Below are 24,454 nucleotides of genomic sequence, written 5' to 3' on the forward strand. Positions count from 1 at the left end.
GATCTGAGCCAAGTCTGTGACCACAGCTCACTGCAACGCCAGATCCCTAACCCACTGACCAAGGTCGGGGATCAAACTGGCCTCCTCATGGATGTTAGTCAGATTCATTAACCACTGAGCCACGACAGGAACTCCTGAAAATTACATTTTTTAAAAGGCCGCACAAGAGCAAAAGCAAAAGCATGGAGGACTTTGGAAACACCAAGTAAGTTTATATTCATAGGAGAATACAAATCTTTAGCTTTGCACTAAAGGAAAGTGTACACTCTCAAGAAAATGCTACAAAACTTTTTTTTTTTTTTTTTGGCTTTTTGCCATTTCTTGGGCCGCTCCTGTGGCATATGGAGGTTCCCAGGCTAGGGGTCAAATCGGAGCTGTAGCCACCGGCCTACGCCAGAGCCACAGCAACACGGGATCCGAGCCGCGTCTGCAACGTACACCACAGGTCATGGCAACGCCGGATCCTTAACCCACTGAGCAAGGCCAAGGATCTAACCCTCAACCTCATGGTTCCTAGTCGGATTCGTTAACCACTGCGCCATGACGGGAACCCCTACAAACATTTTGCTAAGAATTAACCATCTGAAATAATCTCACTCCCATAGAGAACCATGTTTCTCCTGCCATATTGGCTACTGCTATGAACTTTGGAGGAGGCTTTTCTAGGAAAAAAAAAAAAAAGTCGTATTGGAAGCAAGCTAAAAATTTAATCATGCATGGCTACTTTACTGTGTCCGTAGCTAACAAAGATTATTTTTAAGAAAATCACTTCTTGAAATAGATGTTGCTACCCTAGCAGTTGAGAAATAGAACATTTTAAGCAAAGAACAAACACTCCATCTCTCTTGGTGGCTTTAGTTCATCTATCTGCCTAAAGAGAGGAAACAGGCACCAGGGCATACTTAGGTTTCTTCCAGCTCGAAATCATCTCGGATTCAATAAAAGCGAGTTTCATTCTATATCTGAATTAACTTTAAAGAAACTTCAGTAGTTAAAAATAGAAGAGTAGCAATCTGTTCATATAGAATTAAAGTATGCCTTTTGGGAATAATTTTTTCAAAATATGTGCCATGAGTAAAATTAGAGAATTTCACCTCTGAGTGAGAGTGTGTGTGTGTGTGTGTAATTTTACATATATATATAAAATCTTGAATATATTTAATCTTGACAATATATATGTATTATCTTGAATATATATCTTTTGAATATATGTGTATATATACACATACACACATACACATATGTGTACAAATATATACACACATATACATTTTTGGTCATGTCTATTTACCTGAGCTCATTTGAGATCAGACCCAAACATTTTCTTAAATGTATGGTGCTAAGGCATACATTTAATTAAATTAAATGAATTAAAACTTCTTAATGAAATATTTTATTTTGAATTAAAATTTCTATATATTAGAATTGCTTGTTTCGTTTATCCTAAAATCCTATTATAGCTTTATACACCCCTTCACACAGTTTATCTAAATGTCTGACTACCAATTAACTCAAACAACGTGGTAAAAAAAAGGAAAGAGTAATAACCTTTTCATAGCGTTACTACTGGGAACTGGACTTAGAAGTAACACTCTTGGGAGTTGCTGTCGCGGCTCAGCGGAAATGAATCTGACTAGCATCCGTGAGGACACAGGTTCAATACCTGGCCTTGCTCAGTGGGTTAAGGATCCAGTGTTGCCGTGAACTATGGTGTAGGTCGCAGATGGGGCTCAGATCCCACATTGCTGTGGCTTCAGCCTAGGCCAGCAGCTACAGCTCCCATTTGACCCCTAGCCTGGGAACCTCCATGTGCAGTGGGTGCAGCCCTAAAAAGACCAAAAAGAAGAAGAAGAAGAAGAAGTAACACTCTTACAAAGTTATTGCATATGGTTATATTCCGTACTATTGTTTCACCCAAATTACACCTCCCTTCCCCAGAGTAGCTCCTTTGTTATCTTTGGTGCAACTGTAAAATTGCACACTGATACAGAGGCCTGTGAAACTCCCATGCAGTCATCAACAAAAGGTGCTCTCCTTTCCCCTGGGAGCAGCACCAATAGGTTTGGCCTGGTGAGAATGAGGTTCCAGGGGAGATAACATATTTTCCCTTCTGATATAAGTTTACCAAATAGTAAAAGGAAGATACACCCTTTGTGTCATGGGTAAAACGTGGTTTCCATGGTCCCAAGGACAGCCACTGAGTTTTCAGAAGATGCACCCCAGCTTTCCTGGATCACCATTCCCTTGAAATCACCAGCCCCTCGATTTCAGCAACCTCATTTTCCCCACTGCTAGGAGGGAGCACTCATGGATCCTTGAAACTAGTCACTTAACTATATCTTTTAGTTTGAACTCATCAAAATCAAACTTGTATTAACATATATTTTAAGAGGCACAAAAAGGTTTCTATTTTCTTTTGACATGAATTTTTTCTATAAAACATACCTGTGAGGTATTGTATGTAGGTGTTTTTGAGTGGTAAAAAGATGCAAAATGTTGTTTTAATCATTTGTTCGTATTCTCATTTTAACAATGACAACGAAACACATTTCAGGAATCCACTATTCAGATGGTTATCTCCTGAGAATATGGAACACAAAAAATAGAAGTAAAATGTCCTAAATGTTGCAAAGCAAAATCTCTGCTGATTTCACAAAGTTTTTAGCAATTTGCCAGAAACACTTTCAGAGCTTTGGCATTTGTATTGTTTTTGTCCTGTATAATTTATAATGGCTTTACTTATAGTAAATAGAAGAAATTTAAAGAAATAACCAACAAAGTGCCTAGCATACCTGGCAACTAATGAATATTATTATAACTATTTTTATAATTATCATGTTGACAAGTTTCATTAACTATAAATCAAACATGAGTAGTTGTAACTAAAGATAATCCCATATGATACCAGATACTTATTTGAACACATTCACTTGTTGAATTAGTAGTTTTTGATATATTTCCCAATTCTTTTTTTTTTTTTTGCTATTTCTTTGGGCCGCTCCCACGGCATATGGAGGTTCCCAGGCTAGGGGTGGAATTGGAGCTGTAGCCCCTGGCCTACGCCAGAGCCACAGCAACGCAGGATCCGAGCCGCGTCTGTGACCTACACTGCAGCTCACGGCACGCCGGATCGTTAACCCACTGAGCAAGGAACCTCATGGTTCCTAGTCGGATTCGTTAACCACTGCGCCACAACGGGAACTCCCCAATTCTTGTTTTAATTTAAAGACAATCTCAATAGCCATAGCTAGAGTTCCTATGTTTTTCTCTGGGCCTGCTCTGCCTTGTAAGATGCAACCCAGTCTAATATTACAATTGTTTTTTACTTTGTTTTGGCGCTAATATTTCGTACATTTGAAAAAATTCTTTATAAGAATGCTGATATGCTAAAATAAACAAGACAAATCTCTATCCTCCTAAGAAGCTTAGAGTGAAAAAATGCAAGCAAATATAACTACCATGAGGTAAGTGCTATGATATTCATTAACCCCGAGTGGACCCACTCAACCCTGGGGAGAATGAATTTTGAGAGAGGTTTCCTGAATTTTGAGGTCACTAAATTGAGTCCTGAAGAACCCATACAAATGAGCTGTAAAAAGTAATAGAGGTAGAGAAAAAACATAGATACCTGGGGAAAAACATGCAGGAAGGCCCCGAAACAGAAAAGCGTGGAAACATTCAAAGAGGACATTCAAGAACTGAAGAGGCAAAGGACCCTGTTAAACTGTACTAAGAAGTCTTATGTTTACATTGGGGAGATTTTTAACAAAATCAAATTAATTTGATTGGTTTTAGTCAAATTAATTTTTATATTAATTAGACTAAATATTATTAATTATTAATATTTAATATTAATTATTAATAATTAATAATAATTATTATTTAATAATAATTAATTATTAAATATTAATTATTAATATTAGCGCCAAAATCAAATTAATTTAACAAAATCAAATTAATTTGATTGGTTTTAGTCAAATTAATTTTTATAAAATCAAATTTAAGCCTTTTGACTGATCACTTACTTAGGTATAAACAACAATTGGAAGGCAAAGGGCAGAGTCATGAGGATTTCTAACTAATGAAATTGAAGTTCTGCCAAGAAGTAGGCAGATACAAGAGAAATGAGGGAATGAGGAAACTAGAATCATGCCCAGGTTTCTTGGCAGCTGGAGGATGGTGGAGAACAGGAGGAAAAGCAGATTGTAGCAATGATGTAAGTTGGAGACGACTGTAGGACATTCAAGAGAAAATACAAGCAGGCACTAGATAAATGACCCTGAACCCCAGGAAAGAAGTCTGGACTAGAACTATAGTTTAGAAATCTGCAATATAAATTAGTAGTGCCCAGATTTGTAAGCCATCTCTCATGTTTAAGACCTCCATGAGAAACTAAAGTTTAAAAGATTGTAATCCTCTACTGTTGTAAATTAAAAACCCCAAACAATTCTTTACTCCCCATTCATTTCTTAATTTCAGATTGGAGTGTCTCTTAACTACCTGCATTCCTTCAGTAGCTGCCATCTAAACTGTCTTTACTGAAATGAGTGTAATTCCTTAGGACAACCAAGGTTGAATTAATACAAATTCAAGTTTCTCATATGCTCTACATTTTTCAGTGTCCACAGAACAATAGGACACATAAGACTATCACAACACTAGCCCTTTTTTCACAAAGTTTACAATCTTCTCCCCTATAGCACCAAGCAAAATTACATTCCCAGAAGAAAGTTTAGTCTAGAACCATATTTCTGTTGCCTGCTATACACTACAGAATAGATTTTGAGCCATCTTAGAGGAAAAGGGTATAACGAAAAGGCATGAAAGGAGAAAATGTTGACTACAGCCTTATTAAGACTGGTTTTAAATGCCACGGATGTATTATTTTGTGACTCCAGGCATGTAACCTCCACTGGTCCCTTCAAGAAAGCAGAGAGGTCAGAGAAATTTAGGACTAAAAAGTGTCCTAAATATTGGACTATTAGCAAGTCATTGTTTACTTTATTGAAAATAGTTTCTAGGAAAGGTGAGTGAAACCCAAATCATAGCGAGTTAAGAAGAGAAAGAGTGAGGAAGTAAATGGCTAGTGTAATGGGCTTGCACTGGTCTGATTGTTTATCCCTAAAATTCTGTGTTGAAATCCTCCTAATTCCCAATGTGATGAAGTTTGGAGATGGGGCCTTTGGGAGGTGCCTAGGTCATGACGGTGAAGCCCTCATGAATGAGACTGATGTTCTTATAAAAGCGACCCTACAGAGATCCCTTGCCCCATCCACCAAGTAAGGACACAGTGAGAAGAAGCCAGCTGTGAAACAGGAAAAGTGCTCTCACCAGAATATGACCATGCTGGCACCATGACCTTGAACTTTCCAGCCTCCAGAGCAATAAGAAATAGGTTTTTGCCATTTATAAGCTACCTAGTCTGTTATTTTGTTATGGCAGCCCAAAGATACTATGTCAGGGCTATTTCACAAAGAATCTGAATAAGGATTCAAGGAGAGAGGGGTGCAACTAAGGTTTCACAGAGTCAAGAGATAGTTGTTTGGTTTTGCTTTTTTTTTTTTTTTTTTTTTTAAGGATGAGAAGCAATTTGAGGATACTTCATATGGAAGAAAAGGAATCCATAAACAGGAAGCAAGAGAAGATAGAAGAGGAAAAAGCAAGGTCCTAGAGGAAATGAAGGCTGGAACCAGGAAAACTTTTTGAAACCAGTGGGAAAGAAGCTGAATCAGTCAGTACTTTTCAGTTGAAAAAGTCTCAAAACCCAACTCCAGCTTAAGCAGAACATGAAAGTTATAATTTCTTTAAGGGTTGAAGCCGGATTCAGATTAGGTTCAAATGACATCAATAGGTCTCCCTGCCCTCACTCTTTAGTTCTCCTCTGAGTTGGCTGTATTCTTGGGCTGGCTGTTTCTAGGAGATGCTGAAGACGACTTGCAGTGGCTCTAGGCTCCCATTCTAGCAGCTTGGGAACTCCCACAGGCCAAGCACTCCTCTTTGTCCAACATTCACAATTAAAGCCCTGAGACTGACTCCTACCGAAAGAGATTAGGTCACATGCCCATTCATTAATCTGTCAGGCCTGGCCAAATCTAAGTAGCATGCCTATGTCCATTAGCTCCTCTCAAACCATTTGAATTGGAAATGGGGAGGGGGCAGCAAGCCCCCAAAGGAAAATCAAGGTGCAACTACCAAAAGAAGGGACACAGATGCTAGGCAGACAAAGTTGGCAAGTGAAAGGAGGGTAACAGAAGTAGAGAAAGTGAGACAGAGTTGTGTTAAAAGATAGTAGAGCAATTTTTATTGCACTTAAATTCAGACTTGCTGCTCAACCAAGGGGGGAGGGGTAATATTTTATATTAAAAACATTTTTTAATTGAGGTGTAATTGACATACATTACATTAGTTTCGGGTGTAGAAAATAACGATTCAATATTTGTATATATTGGAAAATAATCACCACGATGAGTCTAGTTAATAACCATCACCATACATAGTTACAGAATATTTTTTCTTATGATAAGACCTTTTAAAATTATTCTCTTAGCAACATTCAACTATGCGACATAGTATTATTAACTACAATTGCCATTCTGTACACTACATCCCCGTGCCTTATTTATTTTATAATGGGAAGTTTGTTCCTTTTGACTCCCTTCATCTACTTTGCCCACCTCTAACTCTCCACCTCTGCCAACTGCCTATCTGTTATCTGTATCTATGAGCTTGTTTGCTGTTGTGGTTTTTTCCACAAATAAGTGAAATCAAATGGAAATTGTCTTTATCTGACTTTTGCACTTTGTACATTACATAGACAGGGTCCATCCATGCTATCAGAAATGACAAGATTTCCTTCTTTTTTGCTGATCAGTAGTAGTCCATTGTATATATATCTACCACGTCTTTAGCCATTCATTCATCATTGGACACTTTTTTCCATATCTTGGCAATTATAAATAACACAGCAATGAACATAGGGGTGCACATATCTTTTTTAATTAATGTTTTCATTTTCTTCAGATAAATATCCAAAAATAGAATTGCTTGATCATATGGTAGCTCTATTTTCAAAAAAAAATTTTTAATTGCTTGGCCACCCCACAACATATGGAGTTTCCAGGGCAGGGATCAGATCTAAGCCATAGCCATGGCAAGGCTGGATCCCTAACTCACTGTCCCAGGCTGGGGATTAAACCTACACACCAGTGCTCCAAGGATGCTGCTGATCCCATTATGCCACAGCAGGGACTCCTACTTTAAAATTTTTAAAGGATTCTCCACACAGTTTTCCATATGGATCCACCAATCGATAACCCCACCAATAGATCATATGGGTTCCCTCTTCTCCTTGTTATTTGTTGTGTTTTTGATAATACCCATTCTAACAGGTATAAGGTGATATCTTATTGTAGTTTCTATTTGCATTTCCCCGAAGATTAGTGATATTGTGCATCTTTTCATGTACTTGTTGGCCATCTGCATGAATTCTTTGGAAAAATGTCTATTCAGGTCCTCTGCCCATTTTTTTTTTTTTTTTGGATGTTGAGTTATATGAGTCTTTATATATTCGGGATACTAACCCCTTATTGGATATATCATTTGCAAAATATCTTCTCCCATTTAAGTGGCCTTTTTGTTTTATTAATAGTTTTGCTGTGCAGAAACTTTTAAGTTTGACGTATTTATTTTTGCTTTTGTTTATTTTATCTTATTTTTATTTTTGCTTTTTTTTCCCCATCGTCTGAAGAAATATTTCTAAAACCAATGTCAAAGAGCATACTGCCTACATTTTCTTCTAGGAGTCTTATGGTTTTGGGTTTTACATTTAATTATTTAATCCATTTTGAGCTGATTTTTTTCTATTGTGTGAGAAAGTAGTCCAGTTCCATTCTTTTGCTTGCAGATGTCCAGTTTTCTCAACATTATTTATTGAAGATGCTGTCCTTTCCCCATTATATAGTCTTGGTTCCTTTGTTGTATATTAATTGACCATATATGCGTGGTTTATCTCTTGGCTCTCTATTCTGTTTCATTGATTTTAGTATCTTTTTTATGCCGTTACCATACTATTTTGATTCCCAAAGTTTTATAATATAGTTTGAAATCAGGGAGCATGATGCTCTAGTTTTGTTCTTCTTTCTCAAGATCATTTTGGTTATTTGAGTTCTTTTGTAATTACATACAAATTTTAAAATTGTTTTTTCTAGTTGTGTGAGAAATGGGATTTTGGAATTTCGATACAGATTGCATTGAATCTATAGACTGTTTGTGTACTATGGATATTTTAATAATATTAATTCTTCCAATCCAAGAGCACAGAATGTCTTTCCATTTATTTGTGTCTTCTTCAGTTTCTTTCATCAGTATCTTAGTTTTCAGTGTACAAGTCACTTCCTTGGTATTTTACTCTTTTTGATGCAATAATAAATAGGATTGTTTTCTTAATTTCTCTGTTTATTATTAGTGTATAGAAATGCACCTGATTTCTGTGTATGATTTTGTATCCTGAAATTTTACTGAATTTATTAGTTCTCACAGGTTTTTTTGAAGGAGTCTTTAGAGTTTTCTAATATATAGTATCACGCCATCTGCAAATAGTGACCATTTTATATTTTCATTTATAGTTGGATGTCTTTTATCTTTTTCTCTCCTACTTGCTCTGGCTGGGACTTCCAATACTATGGTGAGAGTGAATATCCTTCTCTTGCTCTTGATCTTAAAGAAAAAGCTTCCTTCAATATAATATTAGCTGTGGGCTTGCAAATATGGCCTTAAATATGCTGAGGTACATTCCCTCTAAAAGAGAACTTTTATTACTTGAATATCCTATTACCAAGCAGCATTGCACTGTTACCCACCAGTATATTACCTTAGTACATTCACTTACTTCTAAAGGGTTTGGCCATTAGAAAAGCAGAGATTGTTGATACACTAATACCAAATCCATTTAGTTGTGAAACAACTCTTTATATTTCAAAGTCAAATAAGAAACAAGAGGGACTCTTTTTAAAGCACTGAATCTCAAACTTCCTCTGCCAAAACCTGACTCCTTTAAACTTCAGGTTGAATTTAAAGACCACTTCAGAAGATGTTCCAAAATTTCCATCCTTCTCTCCTTATGCAAGCAATAATTCTTCACTTTCCCATTTCTAAGTTCTCTATTCATTCTCCCACTTTAAACCCAAGGAATATGAATAACTTTCAAAACAGTATCTCCATATACCAAAGTTTTGGGCTCCAGCTGAGGCAAATTGTTGGTCATGCCAATTTCGAAGCTCTCTTCCAAGGATTCTTTGTCTTGAACAACTTCACTTTCAAAGGTATTTTAATAGAATTTATATATGTATCCAATCTAAATGGTTTGCCTTCAGTGGAAGGAAACAAGTTGTCTCTGATGCAACCACTCTAGGGTTCTATGGCCCATGATTGCACAGCCCACCACATCCATGTCCAGGCTTAGCCTCCTCCCTGAAGTTTGAGGAAGCCCATTTAAGTAATGTTTTCTGAGCTGGACTATCTATAATTGTCCTCCTTGAACCATACAGCCTTTTCATAGTTCAAGTCTTTGGAAAATATTTTTCAAATTATGTGAAAGTTATATGTGATTAGTGCCAGTTAGGTTTGAACATTAGACATTTTACTCATTAATCAAAGATCTATATTAGAAACACAGTTTTTAGAGGGGATATTATAATCCTTCAGCTTTAAGTGTCCATGTTATCAAGTGATATGAGAACTGAAAGCCCCAGATTAATATTTGGAGACCATGCTAATATCAATTTCAGATATTAAGGTAAGAATAATGTGGATTCCTGACTTTGCATATAAATGTACAACTATTCCCTCCCATCAGCAGAGCATGGGTTTTGTAATAATCCATCTGCATCACTTTAGCATCCCCTGGGCACTGTCAGCCTTCAAACATTTACAGGATACGCAGATGAACGCAACCAGTGACTGTGGGATATACCAAAGGCAACTGACCCTGGCAGCAATATGGATGGAGAGAAATGGACAAATATAGGAGAAATCATCTTTTGGAGGTCAAGTATGCAGGGCACTAGGACTGTCTCACTTCATGCAGCTGTTGAAACCAAACTTTCATGAAAGAGTACCTAAGGAAGGAAAAGAAAAATAAACCACTTACTAAGCACATTTACTAGAAAACAGTGTTTCAATATTGAAGGTTTAGGTTAGAAATTAGGATGATTCCTCTCTAAGTGTTAAGTCCCTTAGCAGTCTCTTTATTACTAAAATCTTTCATAATCATACTAGTTTTTCATGACATCAAAAGCCAAAAACAGTACAAGTTGCTGGAAAATGTCTCATATTACCTGAAAGACTACAAAGGATTTAGACTTCTACATGTAAAATGATCGTGGCCTCTTTTCTCGGCTTTTGGAGTATAACTTTCATAAGTCAGTTGGCCTACCACAGTAATTAAATTAAAGAGATTAGAATATACTGTTTACTGAGTTTTGGTGAAGTTTTATCTTGTGCATTTGAATGACAGGATAAAGTAGTGTATTGCAGATTTCACATATAGTTTACTCCCCACCTCCACTCCAGCCCTGTTTCAGCCTTTGGAAGAAGGTGTCTCCAGTACCCTGATGTTCCTTCAGATGCTGATCACATTACTCTGTAGCTTTCCCATATTCATTTTCTATGTCAAGACAAACCTCGTGGCCCTCTGTTAAGAGAGCATACTTAAGGCTGGATTTCTTTAGTATTTCATGAACCTGCTCTCCACTCTACTTGCACTCTGCCACTTCATGTGGAAACCACCTCTGGATGAACTGGAAAGCCTCTTTCACCCACCCTTTCTTCTAAAGCCCTTAAACTCTCTAATGCATGAGTATGGGTGAAACAGTATTCAAATGCACACAAGGTGTTTTGAAATATATTGATATTTTATTAGTTTTATTCCAGGTAAACACATTAAACTGAATGAAAATTACATTGCTCTTGAAGTTAGATAGAAAATTCCAACACATAGGACTTCTGAGGTTTAGTACAGTAGTTTGTCTTAATGGCCTCATGTATACAGTCACTATAGTCAGTATTACACTTGCCACACTTACAGCTTATAGCTACAGGGTAGGAGAAATAAGGAGTAACATGATGTGGGCATCCTGGTATTTCTACAGTCTTGTACATGAAGTCTCTATATGTACAAACATCCTGAGACAGAGCATATTTTGGAAGAAACAGCTTGCCATTGAAATCCTGAGGAAGAAATAAAAGAAGGAGCATAATGTGACGGGACTTTAGGAAACATATGGATAATGGAAACAGATAAAAATTAATTCACTTATATTCTTTTGTCACAAATAGGACTGGAGGATTCCTTAGTTCCATTCTTCAATATCAACTCAACATAATCCACAGCAAGTCCCATAGAGACAAAAGTGATACCCTCTCTCTTTTTATCTTCTATCATAAGAACAAGATAAAGTTTAAATAAATTTTGGAGGTAAAACTATTATAAAATTATCTGTACCTATTGTGCGGAGTAGATATTGTAACCTGCACATTCTACCTCTAGGGAGCCAATAACCATTAGATTTTGGAAATGAGGTTGTGGTTTATCTCATTTTCTTTCTGGATATAAATGGACTGAGTTTATGTGTATCTAATTTACAGCTAAAAGAAGAGATGAATTACATACCCGTGTCATACAATATCCAGCACAGATGGTAGTGTTGATGGTTAGGCAGTAAGCACACTCTTTCCTTTCGACATGCATCATATACTCAGTTGGAATACAAAAAGACATTGCTTGCCCACATGCAAGGCCTAAAAGCATGGACATCAAGAAGATAGCAGTCATCCTAAATCAAAGACAAAATTAAAGAATCTATTACATGTATCCTTTAAGGTACTCAGAAGGGACATTTGGAAAGATCTACAATGTGTGTACATGTGTGTATGTGTATAAATATATGTATTTATTGAATGCCTTTGTCCTAGGTCCTATATTAGGAGTTTTTATGTAGTTAATATTCTCAATAACATTTCTTTATACACTTAGAAGTGGTTATGATCCAAAAACACCATTGTGTTGGACCTCACATAGTGAAGGTCCTGCTTGCAAGTACCACTTAGCTCCACTGGGCAATGAAATGGCAAGCCCGAAACACCACAACAGAAAAGTGACAGGGGCACATATATCAACTAAGTATGAGATAACTCATTCAATGGAAGCAGTTGAAATACCTGCCTCTATTTTTATAAGAAGTGAGTTAATAGGCTTCAATAAGGCTTTCCCAGAAATGTAGTTTTCTAAAAACTTTGGTTCAATAGCCTGAAAGGCCAATAAACTGGTCATAATAAGAAAGGGCAAAGAAACCAAGAAAGTGTATAATTAAACTTCAGTACTAGCTCAATGCAAATAATCTTATATATGATTCTGTCAAGAAAGATGAGGCTAGAGGAATTTCTAAAAATGTCAACTAAAATTACCACTGGTATTAAGGGCTAAACCAAAAAATCACACACACACACACAAAAACCCTTCTTGGAGTCCTCTGGTGGCACAATGGGTTAAGGATTCAATGTTTCACTGCAGCAGCTTGAGTTGCTGCTGTGGTGCAGGTTCGATCTCTGGCCCAGAAACTTCTGCATGCCGCAGGCACAGCCAAAAAAGAAAAAAAAGAAAGAAAAACTTCAACCCTTAGGATATTCCTTTAATGTTGAAAAAAATAGAGTTGGAAAAATAAAATTATTTTACTAATAAGTTGTACAGAATTTATTATCTTAAAAAGATAGCCAGGAAAGTAACACAAATTGTGGCTTCATCCAAGACAAGAGAAGACCCACTGGGTCTCAGGAAGGAGAGCATGCATCTCAGTAGAGCCTGGCTGATGAATAGTGTGTTCAATATCAACTGGACGTTGTAATGAGCTGGATAATGCTATGAGTTATTATTTAAGTTTTGCTACTGAGAGAGGGTAATCAAGTTTCAGACTTTTAGATGTAGGTTTATCACTTCAAAGATTAAGAAGTTTTTTTCATCTTAGAAATACTGTACAGTTACATGTATTTGGATTTTTTTTTCCTTCTCAACTACCATTGTCACAAAAGAAAATACACATCTTAATGGAGTACTATTAACTTTGAACACAAATTTGCTTTATTATTCTATTAAACAAATTATAATTCAGAGTTTGCATTGTGATTTAGCAGGTTATGAACCCAATTAGTATCCATGAGGATGCAGTTTCGATCCCTGGCCTCGCTCAGTGCATTAAAGATCCAGGATTGCCATGAGCTGTGGTATAGGTCATAGCTCAGAGCTCATATTTCTGTGGCTGTGGCGAAGGCCAGAAACTGAAGCTCCAATTCGACCCCTAGCCTCGGAGCTTCTATATGCTACAGCTGCAGCCCTAAAAAGCAAAAAAAAAAACCTTCATTAAACCTTGTTATTCAAATCAAAAATGGATCAAGATTCTTCTCAAATCTATCAGTATCTCAGGAGCATCACTGCATACACTAAAACTTCCTCAGCCTCGGTTAACAAGAATTTTTATCTTTAATCAACTCATAAGAAAAAAAATGAAACTAGGAATTCCTGCTATGGCACAGCAGGTTAACTATCCAGTATTGTCACGGCAGTGACTCCATCTACTGCCGTAGTGCGAGTTTGATCCCTGGCTCAGGAACTTCCACATGCCATGGGTGCAGCCAAAATAAATAAATAAATAAATAAAAGAAGAAGAAAATGAAACCACAGTCAACGAGCTACCAGGTATTTAGTTCGAATGTCAACTTCTGGATAGCAGTGGCCATTCCAACAGTCTCCTATTCATAGAATGAGAATTTTAGATAGATTACATAAACATATATTGAGCATTTGAAAGAAGCACTGAGAGATACAAACCGCATAAGCTATGGTCTTTGACTTCAAGGGCAGATAGTCAAGTGAAAAGAGATAACTATGAACACTAAAAATAAAAACACCTTTTGTTTGACTGATAAGACCAAGTGTGATGATGTTGAGGAACTAGGACCCTCTTATACTGCTGATGGGATTGTAAAGTATATAAATACATTTTGAAAACAGTTTGATAGTTTCTTTTTTCTTTTTTTTTTTTTTTTTTTTTTTTTTTTGTCTTTTCCAGGGCTGCACCCGCTGCATATGGAGGTTCCCAGGCTAGGGGTCTAATCAAAGCTGTAGCCACAGGCCTACGCCAGAGCCACAGCAATGCCAGATCCGAGTCACATCTACAACCTACACCACAGCTCACAGCAACACCAGATACTTAACCCACTGAGCGAGGCCAGGGATCGAACGCACAACCTCATGGTTCCTAGTCGGATTCGTTAACCACTGAGCCACGACAGGAACTCCAGTTTCTTATAAAATTGAACATACGCTTAACTGATGAGCCATCAATTCCATTTTTAGATATTTACTCAAGATAAATAAAAACAAGTGTCTACCAAAAAGTATATAGTGTTTTCGGTGCTCTGAAAGAATTGAAATTATGACTCAGATAACCATAATAATCAAAGATTTCTTCTATATAGACAAAAAATGAACTAACCCATTAAGAAGGGTTTTTTGGTAAACACTTTCAAATAAAATGTTGCATATTCAAGCATTCCTTGCAGCTTTCTGGTATTTCAATTAGGGAACAAAAATATAAGAATTTCTTGCTCATGGAATCAGGTTTTCTCAGTGCTTAACGAATGTGAGCTCCCTCTATGGTTCCATTATTTTAGAGCCACAGATTTAGAGGATCCTCTGCAAGATCTTAAAAGTATCAACTTAGTAAGTGATATAAAATACTCACTTGTCATAATCATATGGTTCATGCCTGTGTAGCCAGCCAGCTACTGGATTTTGCCATAAGAAATAATTAACTTCACATCTTTTAAATTTTAGCTCTATGATCTACATAAAATAGATATGTGGTGACCTAGTACTAAGAATGCTGGTCCTAAAGTTAAGGAACAGAATTCTGTTTCAAAATCTCCCATGGATCTATGGAGTCAATGAAAATATTGACTCTATTAGGCCTTAATTCCTCATTTGCAAAACAGAAAGAGATAAATATACCTAACTCTTTTTGAAAATTGTGAAATAAAAAATTTTGGAACTTTTATTACCCATTGTTCTCATATTCATTATGGACACTCCATACTTTTCTCAAGCTCCTCTTAAAACTCTAATAAAAAGAAAAATTAAAAGTAAATTATCTGCAACAATAAATAAAGTAAGAATAATTTTTCTCCTTTACTGTAAATAGTGAAACTTCACCCACAGAATCTTTCTGGGACTTAATTTCTTCAGCTGTAAAAAGAAGGCTTAGAGCTAGAAGATCATCAAGAAGCACAAATAAACTATGATTCTATGTGATAAATTAGTGTTAGATCCCTAGTCCAAGAATTAGTGACCTAAAATTCTGCTTCCAGATTTTATTGCAATTGTGTGTAACAGAAATTTAATATACATGAAACTTCATTTTTCCATATACTCCTTCCTAGTATCATAACAAGAATAAAAACAATATATATGAAGCACTTGGAATGCTACAGAAAACTATGTAACTATATAACACTACATATGTAAATTAGTCTTAGTTAATACCACCCTACATAATCTGCCACAATTTCTCCTTTATTGTCACCTGGATTTTCATCCTCTGCAACTTAACTGCCTCTTTTAAAATCATCATAGTGATTTACTGAGTACCCAAACACAGAAGTATATGATTTCAGGCCCTAAGTAACAAATAAGAGATGTCTTTTTCAATGCCATGTCTATACTTTTAACATTTTTCCTTATTCCAAAATATCTTTCCTTTGCCCTTTACCCAACATTTTCTCTCATCTTTTCGTTCTCACTACATTCTTAAACACATTTCTCGCTACTCTGCCAACTTCCTTCACCAATCTTTTCTCTCCAAATCCTTTACTGTGGAGGATGAAAAGCTCAATAGCCTACCCAGTGAACAATCCAGGAAATTCACTAAAGCGATATATTTTTCCAGAGAGCAAAATGTACTAAAAGGCAAAATGTATCCAAGGGTGTTTAGCTACAACTAAAATAATACAAAGTGAATTACCTCTGCAGGTACCTGAAACTGAATTTACTCAAAGTTTTCTCAGAAATACATTATCATCAAAGATAACCATTAGTAACCAATAGGATTTAATACACAGATTATTCAAATATTTAAATCAAATGTAAATAGGAAAGGAAGGCCATAAGATCTCAATCAGCCTTCATTAGGGAATTGACCAATCTTTCACCTTCTTTGATGTCAGCAGTATATTTTCTTATCCTTATGTATGTAGTTCATTCATCTTTACCCACCACTGAACAGTCTTGGAGCAATAATTAGAACTTCTAGAGCCTATCAAAGCAAATTATCATTCAGCATTTTTCACTTTTCATAAATTCTTAAATTATGAAAATGAAAAAAATTTTAAATAATATTTCATTTCACAAAGACTTCTCAATGCAGACACCTACCTTACTTTGCATTGGTGAGCTGATGCTGTAATGACCCAGACTAAAATCTCTTGGTTCATTTTATACCCTTCAGGATAATTCCTCTCTGATCTTCTTGTTTATAAAATCACATTTGAATTACTGCTTTCTTATCTGAAAAACATCTATTGAAAATTCATACTGAACCCCAAATAAAATGTGTTTAGACAAACAATTTCACAACATCTTCCTCTGGAAACTCTGACATTATTGCAGCATGAATTTTCCTTTTCTCCTATTTCAAAATAAAATTACCCTTTAAAATACTTCCTTTATTAGTACGTATTAATATTTTAAAAGACATATACAGAAGGAGAAAATAATCAAAACAAACAAACAAAAAACCCTTAACAGCCACTAAGTAGGTCTTGGGGATGAGAATTTATTTGCATCTTGAGCACCCCAAATTTTACCTAAATGCTCATTTAGAGATATATAAAACTATTGTTCATCTATAAAACAAAGGCAACACCTTTATGGTAATGCAGGGCAATTGGCATATATCTTACTGATTAAAATTTCCCCCAAATTATATCAAAATATCTTATTGGTCTTTTTTGGATTTAAAAAAGAACAAATAAAATTTACATGTAGGAAACAATAATCATGTAAGTAAACAGCCAAACCTGTTGAGATGTCAAACTGATTGAGAGCAAATCCTGGTTCTGTCATTTACTAGCTATAGTAGCTATTTTATAATAATTCAACATTTATTTATTTAAAATATTTAGTTATAGCATCTAGTACATAGTGGGCAATTATTATATTTGTTTAATAAATAAGTGGCTGAGAGAGTGCATGAATAAATAATTACTGAATTTTTAGAACCAGCATTCACTTTTTTGCCATTCTATAGCTATAACTCAATTTTTACCCCTTTAAAACCCATTTGCCTTACTGTAACAAAATATGCCAAAAGTTCAATGAGACTATCCCATTGCCCTCAGTAAGAAATTTCTAATTCCTTAGTATTATTTACAAAGTCTCTTAGAATCTGTTTTATCTTTCATCATCTCCCACCCTCCCCCATCTCCTCAATATTTTCTCTGCTTCCTATGTTTTTCAGCCACACTGAACTGAGTTGCCCAAATTAGTCACATTTTCTTTTGCCTCCAAAACTTTTCATATGTCATTCCCTCTATCTATAACATCTGCCTGATCCCTCATTCCATTCCTCATCTCACCCAGCTCCTGCTCATTCTTCACAATTTAATGAGAAAGAACCCCTCTGCAAAGATCTAATTCTCCAAGGTCTTATTCATGGTTAGTGGTTTTAAGAGAATTAGAGAAAATATATAGAACATCTGGCACATGGTACATACCCAACACATCATAGATATTATTATAGACTATTGACAATCTAATTAGTTTTCAATTATCCTAGACTATATTGCTAATAAAAGTTATTGAAAAAAATGATGTCTGGTACAGGTGAGTCTCCCTAGAGGGGAGATTTGAAAGTCAAGGAAGAATCTGGGATATATACCAGGAAAAGTCATTCTAGGAACCCTCAAATCTTGGAAATATGAGATAATATGTAGTAAGAGAAGAACTATGAAAACAGGGAAAGTGGAAACAAGGATGCCAAGCTTAACCTGCTTCATTTGATTCCAAGTTTAGACAAAAGTATGATAACTGTGGGAAAGTTAGATGTTTGTTTCTAATGGAAGTATTTCGGTTTTCAGGATCCTGAGTATTCAGGATCTCAGTTTCTAGCAGATTTATATACACAGCTCTGAGAAATATATATACATGGAGTTCCCCTTGTGGTGCAGTGGAAACAAATCTGACTAGGAACCATGAGGTTGCGGGTTTGATCCCTGGCCTTGCTCAGTGGGTTAAGGATCCAGCGTTGCCATGAGCTGTGGTGTAGGTCGAATACGCGGCTCGGATCTGGTGTTGCTGTGGCTCTGGCATAGGCCAGCAGCTACAGCTCCAATTAGACCCCTGGCCTGAGAACCTCCATATGCCATGGGTATGGCCCTAAAAGGACAAAAGAGAAAAAAAACAAGAAAGAAAGAAATATATATACATATAATAGGTAACCGATATACTATTGGCCTATTACTAGAAGAAATATAAAAAAAAAAAAGTCATACATCCAGATAATAGTATTCTTTTCAAAAAGACTCTCATGTATATGACCTCATAATGTAAAAACAATCCAGACATGGAGTTCCCTAGTGGCCTTGTGGTTAAGGATTCAGTGTTGTCACTGCTGTGGCTCAGGTTCCATTCCAGGCCTATGAATTTCCACGTGTTATGGGGACAGCCAGAAAAAAAGAATCCAGGCAGATTGAAATTTCACTTCTGGCCTAGATTTGCTTTCCCACATAAAATAACTATGAACAGGACAAAATATATGAAACAATGGTAGTACACACACTGGACATCAGGCAGCAAAGGAAACTGAACCCAGAGAGATGGGGCAAGAAACAAGGGAACTATGGCTTACTGCCCTGGAGAAAGTTTCTGGCCTACAGGTGCAGGGAGGGGTACCAAGGCAGAGGCCAGACGTGTCCCCAAAATGAGGAGATGCACATGGGAGTTCATGGAGCTCAAGTTACCTAGAGTCACAAAGAAGAATATTAGAGAGGAAAGATCTGTGCAGAGAGAAAATGCTGGAGATCTGTAGAGGAACTCTTTGAGTATTCAGCTGAAAACTGATAAACTCATGCATGTGAGGAAACTAGATGAGGCTGAAGAAAAATTTCTGGAAGGTTAAAAAGGATAATCCTGGGACTCACACAGATATAGGGATAGCCTTGTTCCAACTCTCCTAATTCATGAAAAATTGGGTAATATACTTAAAAAGATTCTGCCTCATTTGTGAGGAAAAATTAGCCCCAGACTAAATGCTATTCTGACCCTGCCTAGCAAACTTAAAAGCAAGGCCCAAAAGGATCAACAATTTGCAAGTAACAGAATTAAGTCAAATAACAAATCTGAAGAATACTTATAGAAATACAGTATCTTAGAGAACAAACTAGTAGTTACCAATTGGGAGAGGAAAGTGGGGAGGGGTGAGACATGACTAAAGGATTAAAAGGCACAAACTACTGTGTGTAAAATAAATAAGTTACAAGGATATATTGTACAGCACATGGAATGTAACCAATATTTAAGAAGTTTAAATGGAATACATTAAAATATTGAATAACTGGAATTCCTGTCATGGTGCAGTGGTTAATGAATCTGACTAGGAACCATGAGGTTGTGGGTTCGATCCCTGGCCTAGCTCAGTGGGTTAAGGATCCAGTGTTGCCGTGTACTGTTGTGTAGGTTGCAGATGTGGCTCAGATCTGGCGTTGCTGTGGCTGTGGCATGGGCAGGCAGGTGTAGCTCCGATTACACACCTAGCATGGGAACCTCCATATGCTGTGGGTATGGCCCTCAAAAGCAATAAATAAATAAATACATAAATAAGTAAATAAAATATTGAATAACTATGTTGTATATCTAAAACAAGTATAATATTATAAATCAAATATACTTCAATAAAAAAGAATACAACGTCTGGCACCCAAAAAGGTATAATCCACAATATGTGATATTCAAAAAATAAATTACTAGACATGCAAAGAAGCAATCAAATAAAATTCACAATGGAAAAAAAAAGAACTGGTTGAAACAGACCCAGAAATGGCACACATGAATTAGTAGACAAAGGACATCATATCATTAACCCACCAAATGAGCACAATAATTTTCCAGTAACTGATGCCAAAAAAATGGAAATTTGTGAGCTACATAAAAAAGAATTCAAAATATTATTTTGAAGGAGCTCAGTAGTATTCAAGGGAACATAACCAACACAATGAACTCAGGAAAATAATACATGAAAAAATAAGAACTTCAACAATGAGGTTAGAAATCATAAAAAAGAACAAAACAGAAATTCTGGGGCTGAAGAATATGTAAATCATATTGAACTATGGGATACAAGTTAAAAGACACCCTGTTGAAAATAACCATAGCTACAATATTTTGTTAATGAATATATAACATAAAAAGATGTAAGTTGGGACACCAACAACATAAAATGGGGCAGGGAAGTAAATGCGTAGAACTTTTTAATGCAAATTAAGATGTTATTAGCTTAAAATAGACTTATAAATATGGGGTGTTTATATAAACCTCATGGCAGTCGCAAAGAAAAACCTTTATAGATATACAAATGAGAAAAAGAAAAGAATCACAGCATACAAGTACACAAAATTCAAAAATTCACAAAGATGATGAGAGAAGCAGAAAGAAAAAAAAAGAATTACAAAACAGAAAACAATGAAAAAAATAGTGATAGTAAGTTCTTAAATGACAATAATTAGTCTAAATGTAAGGGGTTTAAGTTCTCCAATTAAAAGACATAGAGTGGCTAAGTGGATTTTTTAAAAAAAGATTCAATAGTATGCTGCCTACAAGAGACTCACTTAAGCTTTAAGGACACTCATAGGCTGAAAGTGGAGGGTGGAAAAAGATACTCCATGCAAATGGAAAACAAAAGAGAGCAGAGATAGCTACACTTATACAAAAGAGTCAAAACTAACAAGACAAAGAAGGTCATCATATAATGACAAAGGGGTCAATTCATCAGGAGGCTATTAACATTTGTTAAATATATATGTATTCAATATTGGAGCACCTAAATGTATTATGCAATAATCAACATATCTAAAGGTAGAAATTAAGAACAATGTAATAATAAAAACAGAGAACTTAAATACCTCACTTTCAATAATGGATAGATCACCCAGAAAGAAAAATCAATAAATAGTAGCCTTGAATTATGCTTTATGCCATACAGATCTTATAGAAATATCTGCAACATTTTATCCAATGGCAGCAAAATACACATTCTTCTCAAGCACACATAAAAAATTCTCTAGGACAGATTGTATGTTAGGTCACAAAACAAGTCTTAACAAATTTAAAATGACTGAAATCACATCTAGTATATTTTCTGATCACAATGGTATGAAACTAAAAATCAATAATGGGGGGAAAAGTGGAAAATTTATAAATATATAGAAATTAAAACAATACACTCCTGAACTACCTATGAGTCAAAGAAAAAAATGAGAACGTGTCTTAAAGAAATGAAAATGAAAACACAATGTTGTAAAGCTTATCAGATGTAGCAAAACCTGTTCTAAGAAGAAAGTTTATAGTTATAAATGGCTCTAATAAAAAAGAAAGATATCATAGATAACCTACAATTATACTGAAAGGAATTAGAAAAAGAATAACAAACTAAGCCCAAAGTTAGTAGAAGGACGAAAATAATGATTAGAGCAGAAATAAATGAAATTAAGATTAGAAAGACTATACAGAAAGCAATGAAACTGGGTTCTTGTGTTTTTTTGAAAACATAAACAAAATGACAAAATATCAGCTAGACTCACCAAGAAAAAAAGGGAGGGGACTCAAATAAAATTGTAAATGAAAGAAGAGACATTGCAACTGACAATAGAAATGTAAAGTATCATAAAAGACTCTGACTACACACCAACAAATTAGATAACCAAAAAATGGATAAATTCCTAGAAACATACAAGACAGAATCAAGTAGAAATAGAAAATCTGAACAGATCAATAATGAGTAAGGAGATTGAATCAGTAATCAGAAATCTCCCAAAACTAAAAACCCAGGATCAGATGGTTTTGTTGGTGAATCTACCAAAAATTTGCTAAAAAGAATTAATATTCATACATTTAAAACTCTTCCAAAAAAACTGAAAAGGAAAGAAAACTTCCAAATTCATTTCATGAGGCCTGCATTACACTGGTACTGAAGCCAGACAAGGACACTACAAGGCAGAAAAAAGTACAGGCCAATATGCTAAATGAACATAGCTGCAAACATAGCCAACAAAATTCAAGAGCAGACTGAAAGTATCATACATCACCATCATGTGCAATTTATCCCTGGGATGCAAGGATAGTTCAGCACAAACAAATGAATCAATGTGATATACCACATTAACAAATGAAAAATAAAAAGCATGTGATTATCTCAATAGAAATAGAAAATACATTCAATAACATTCAATGTAATTTAATGACAAAAAGTCTCAAAATGTAGGTATAGAAGGAATGTACCTCAAAATAATAAAAGCCAAATATGGTAAGTCCACAGCAGCCATCATACTCAATGGTGAAAAGTTAAAATATTTTCTTCTAAGATCAGGAATAAACATGGATGCTCACCATGCACCCCCCTTTGTTTTTGCTTTTTATGGCTGCACTGGCAACATAAAAATTTCCTGGGCCACCAGTTGAATCAGAGCTGCCTCTGGGGCCACCAGTTGAATCAGAGATGCCTCTTGGGCCTATACCGCTGTCATGGCAACACCAAATCAGAGCTGTATCTGTGACCCATGCCACAGCTTGTGGCAACACAGGATCCTTAACCCAATGAGCAAAGCCAGGGATCAAACCCACATCCTCACAGAGACATCACTGGGGCCTTAACCTGCTGAGCCACAAGGGAAACCCTCACTATTGCCATTTTAATTCAACATTCATGCAAGTCCTAATCACAGCAATTAGGGGGATAAAAAGAAATAAAAGCAGCCAAATTGGAAAAGAGGAAGTAAAATGATCTCTCCAGATGGCATAATCTTATACACAAAACCCCTAAAGATACCACCAAAAAGAACTGTTAGAATAAGTGAATTCAGTAGAGTTGCAGGATCCAAAATCAATAAGCAAAAGTGAGTTACATTCCTATATATTAACAATGAACTAACAGAAATAGAAATTAACAAACCAAGCCCATTTAAATAGCATCAGCGATGTCACTGCTGCAGCTTGGGTCAGGTCACTGCTGTGGTGCAAGCTCAATCCCTAGTGCAGGAACTTCCGCGTGCCACAGGCATGGCCAAGAAAAAAAATAGCATCAAAAACAATAAACTATTTAGGAAAAAATTTAACTAGCGAGGTAAAAGACCTGTACACTGCAAATTATAAAACATGTTGAAAGAAATTGACAAAGTCACAAGTAACTGGAAAGATATGCTGTGTTGATGGACTGGAAAAATTAGTATTATTAAAATGTCTACTCAACCCAAAGCAAACTATGGTTTCAATGCAAACTCTATCAAAATTTCAATAGCATTTTCACAGAAACAGAAATAATCCTAAAATTGTATGGACCCACCAAAGAACCCAAATAACTAAAGCAATCTTGAGAAAGAAGAACAAACCTAAAGGCATCACACTCCCAGACTGTAAGCTATACTGCAAAGCCATAGTCATAAAAACAGTATAGTGGTGGCACAAAACAGACACATAGATCCACGGAAGAGAATAGAGAGCCCAGAAATAAACCCACACACTTATGTCAATTAATCTATAGCAAAGGAGGCAAGAATATACAGTGGAGAAAAGACAGTCTCTTCAATAAGTGGTGATGAGATAATTGGACAGGTATATGTAAAAAAATGAAAACAATCTCAAAATGAATGAAGACCTAAGTGTAAGACCTGAAATTATAAAATTCCTAGGTAGAAAGAAGGTAGTGGACTGTCGTTTTTAAATAAATTATTTTTTAAAACTATCAACACAAAATTCTTAAGTCAGCAAAAATATCTTTCAAAAATGAAGGGAAAATATAGACTTTCATAGACATGCACAATCACAATCTGAAAGAATTTATTACCAACAGATCTGCAGTAAAAGCAGAAGAAAAATAATACCAGATGGAAATGTGGGTATACACAAAAAAATGAAGAGCATTAGAAATGGTAATTACATGAATAGTAAAATATTTTTGTTAAAGCAAATATTAATAAATATAAAGAGAGAAATTGAAGTAATCCAATAATCGTTGAGGACTTTAACTCCCACTTCCCTCCATGAACATATCATTCAGACAAAAAAATCAATGAGGAAACACTAGCTTTAAACAACACATTATACCAGATTGAGTTAATAGGTATATAGAGAACATTCCAT

General features: G+C 35.6%; 1 protein-coding gene across 2 annotated transcripts; it reads right to left on the minus strand.

Moving 5' to 3' along the window:
- Positions 1-10,891: 10,891 nt before the first annotated feature.
- TSHB (thyroid stimulating hormone subunit beta) lies at positions 10,892-16,619 on the minus strand. Of its 2 annotated transcripts, XM_005663554.4 has the most exons (3): positions 16,481-16,619; positions 11,669-11,831; positions 10,892-11,226 (listed from the first exon to the last, which is right to left on the minus strand). In XM_005663554.4, the coding sequence occupies exons 1-3, from the start codon at positions 16,537-16,539 to the stop codon at positions 10,972-10,974; spliced, it is 477 nt and encodes a 158-aa protein (XP_005663611.2). In that variant the 5' UTR covers positions 16,540-16,619; the 3' UTR covers positions 10,892-10,971.
- Positions 16,620-24,454: the final 7,835 nt, after the last annotated feature.

This window comes from Sus scrofa, chromosome 4 (genome assembly GCF_054392235.1).
Source record: "Sus scrofa isolate SSC_HxYL_T2T_F1_AM1 chromosome 4, Sscrofa_HxYL_maternal_Yorkshire_Landrace_v2.0, whole genome shotgun sequence".
Classification (NCBI taxonomy): Eukaryota; Metazoa; Chordata; class Mammalia; order Artiodactyla; family Suidae; genus Sus; species Sus scrofa.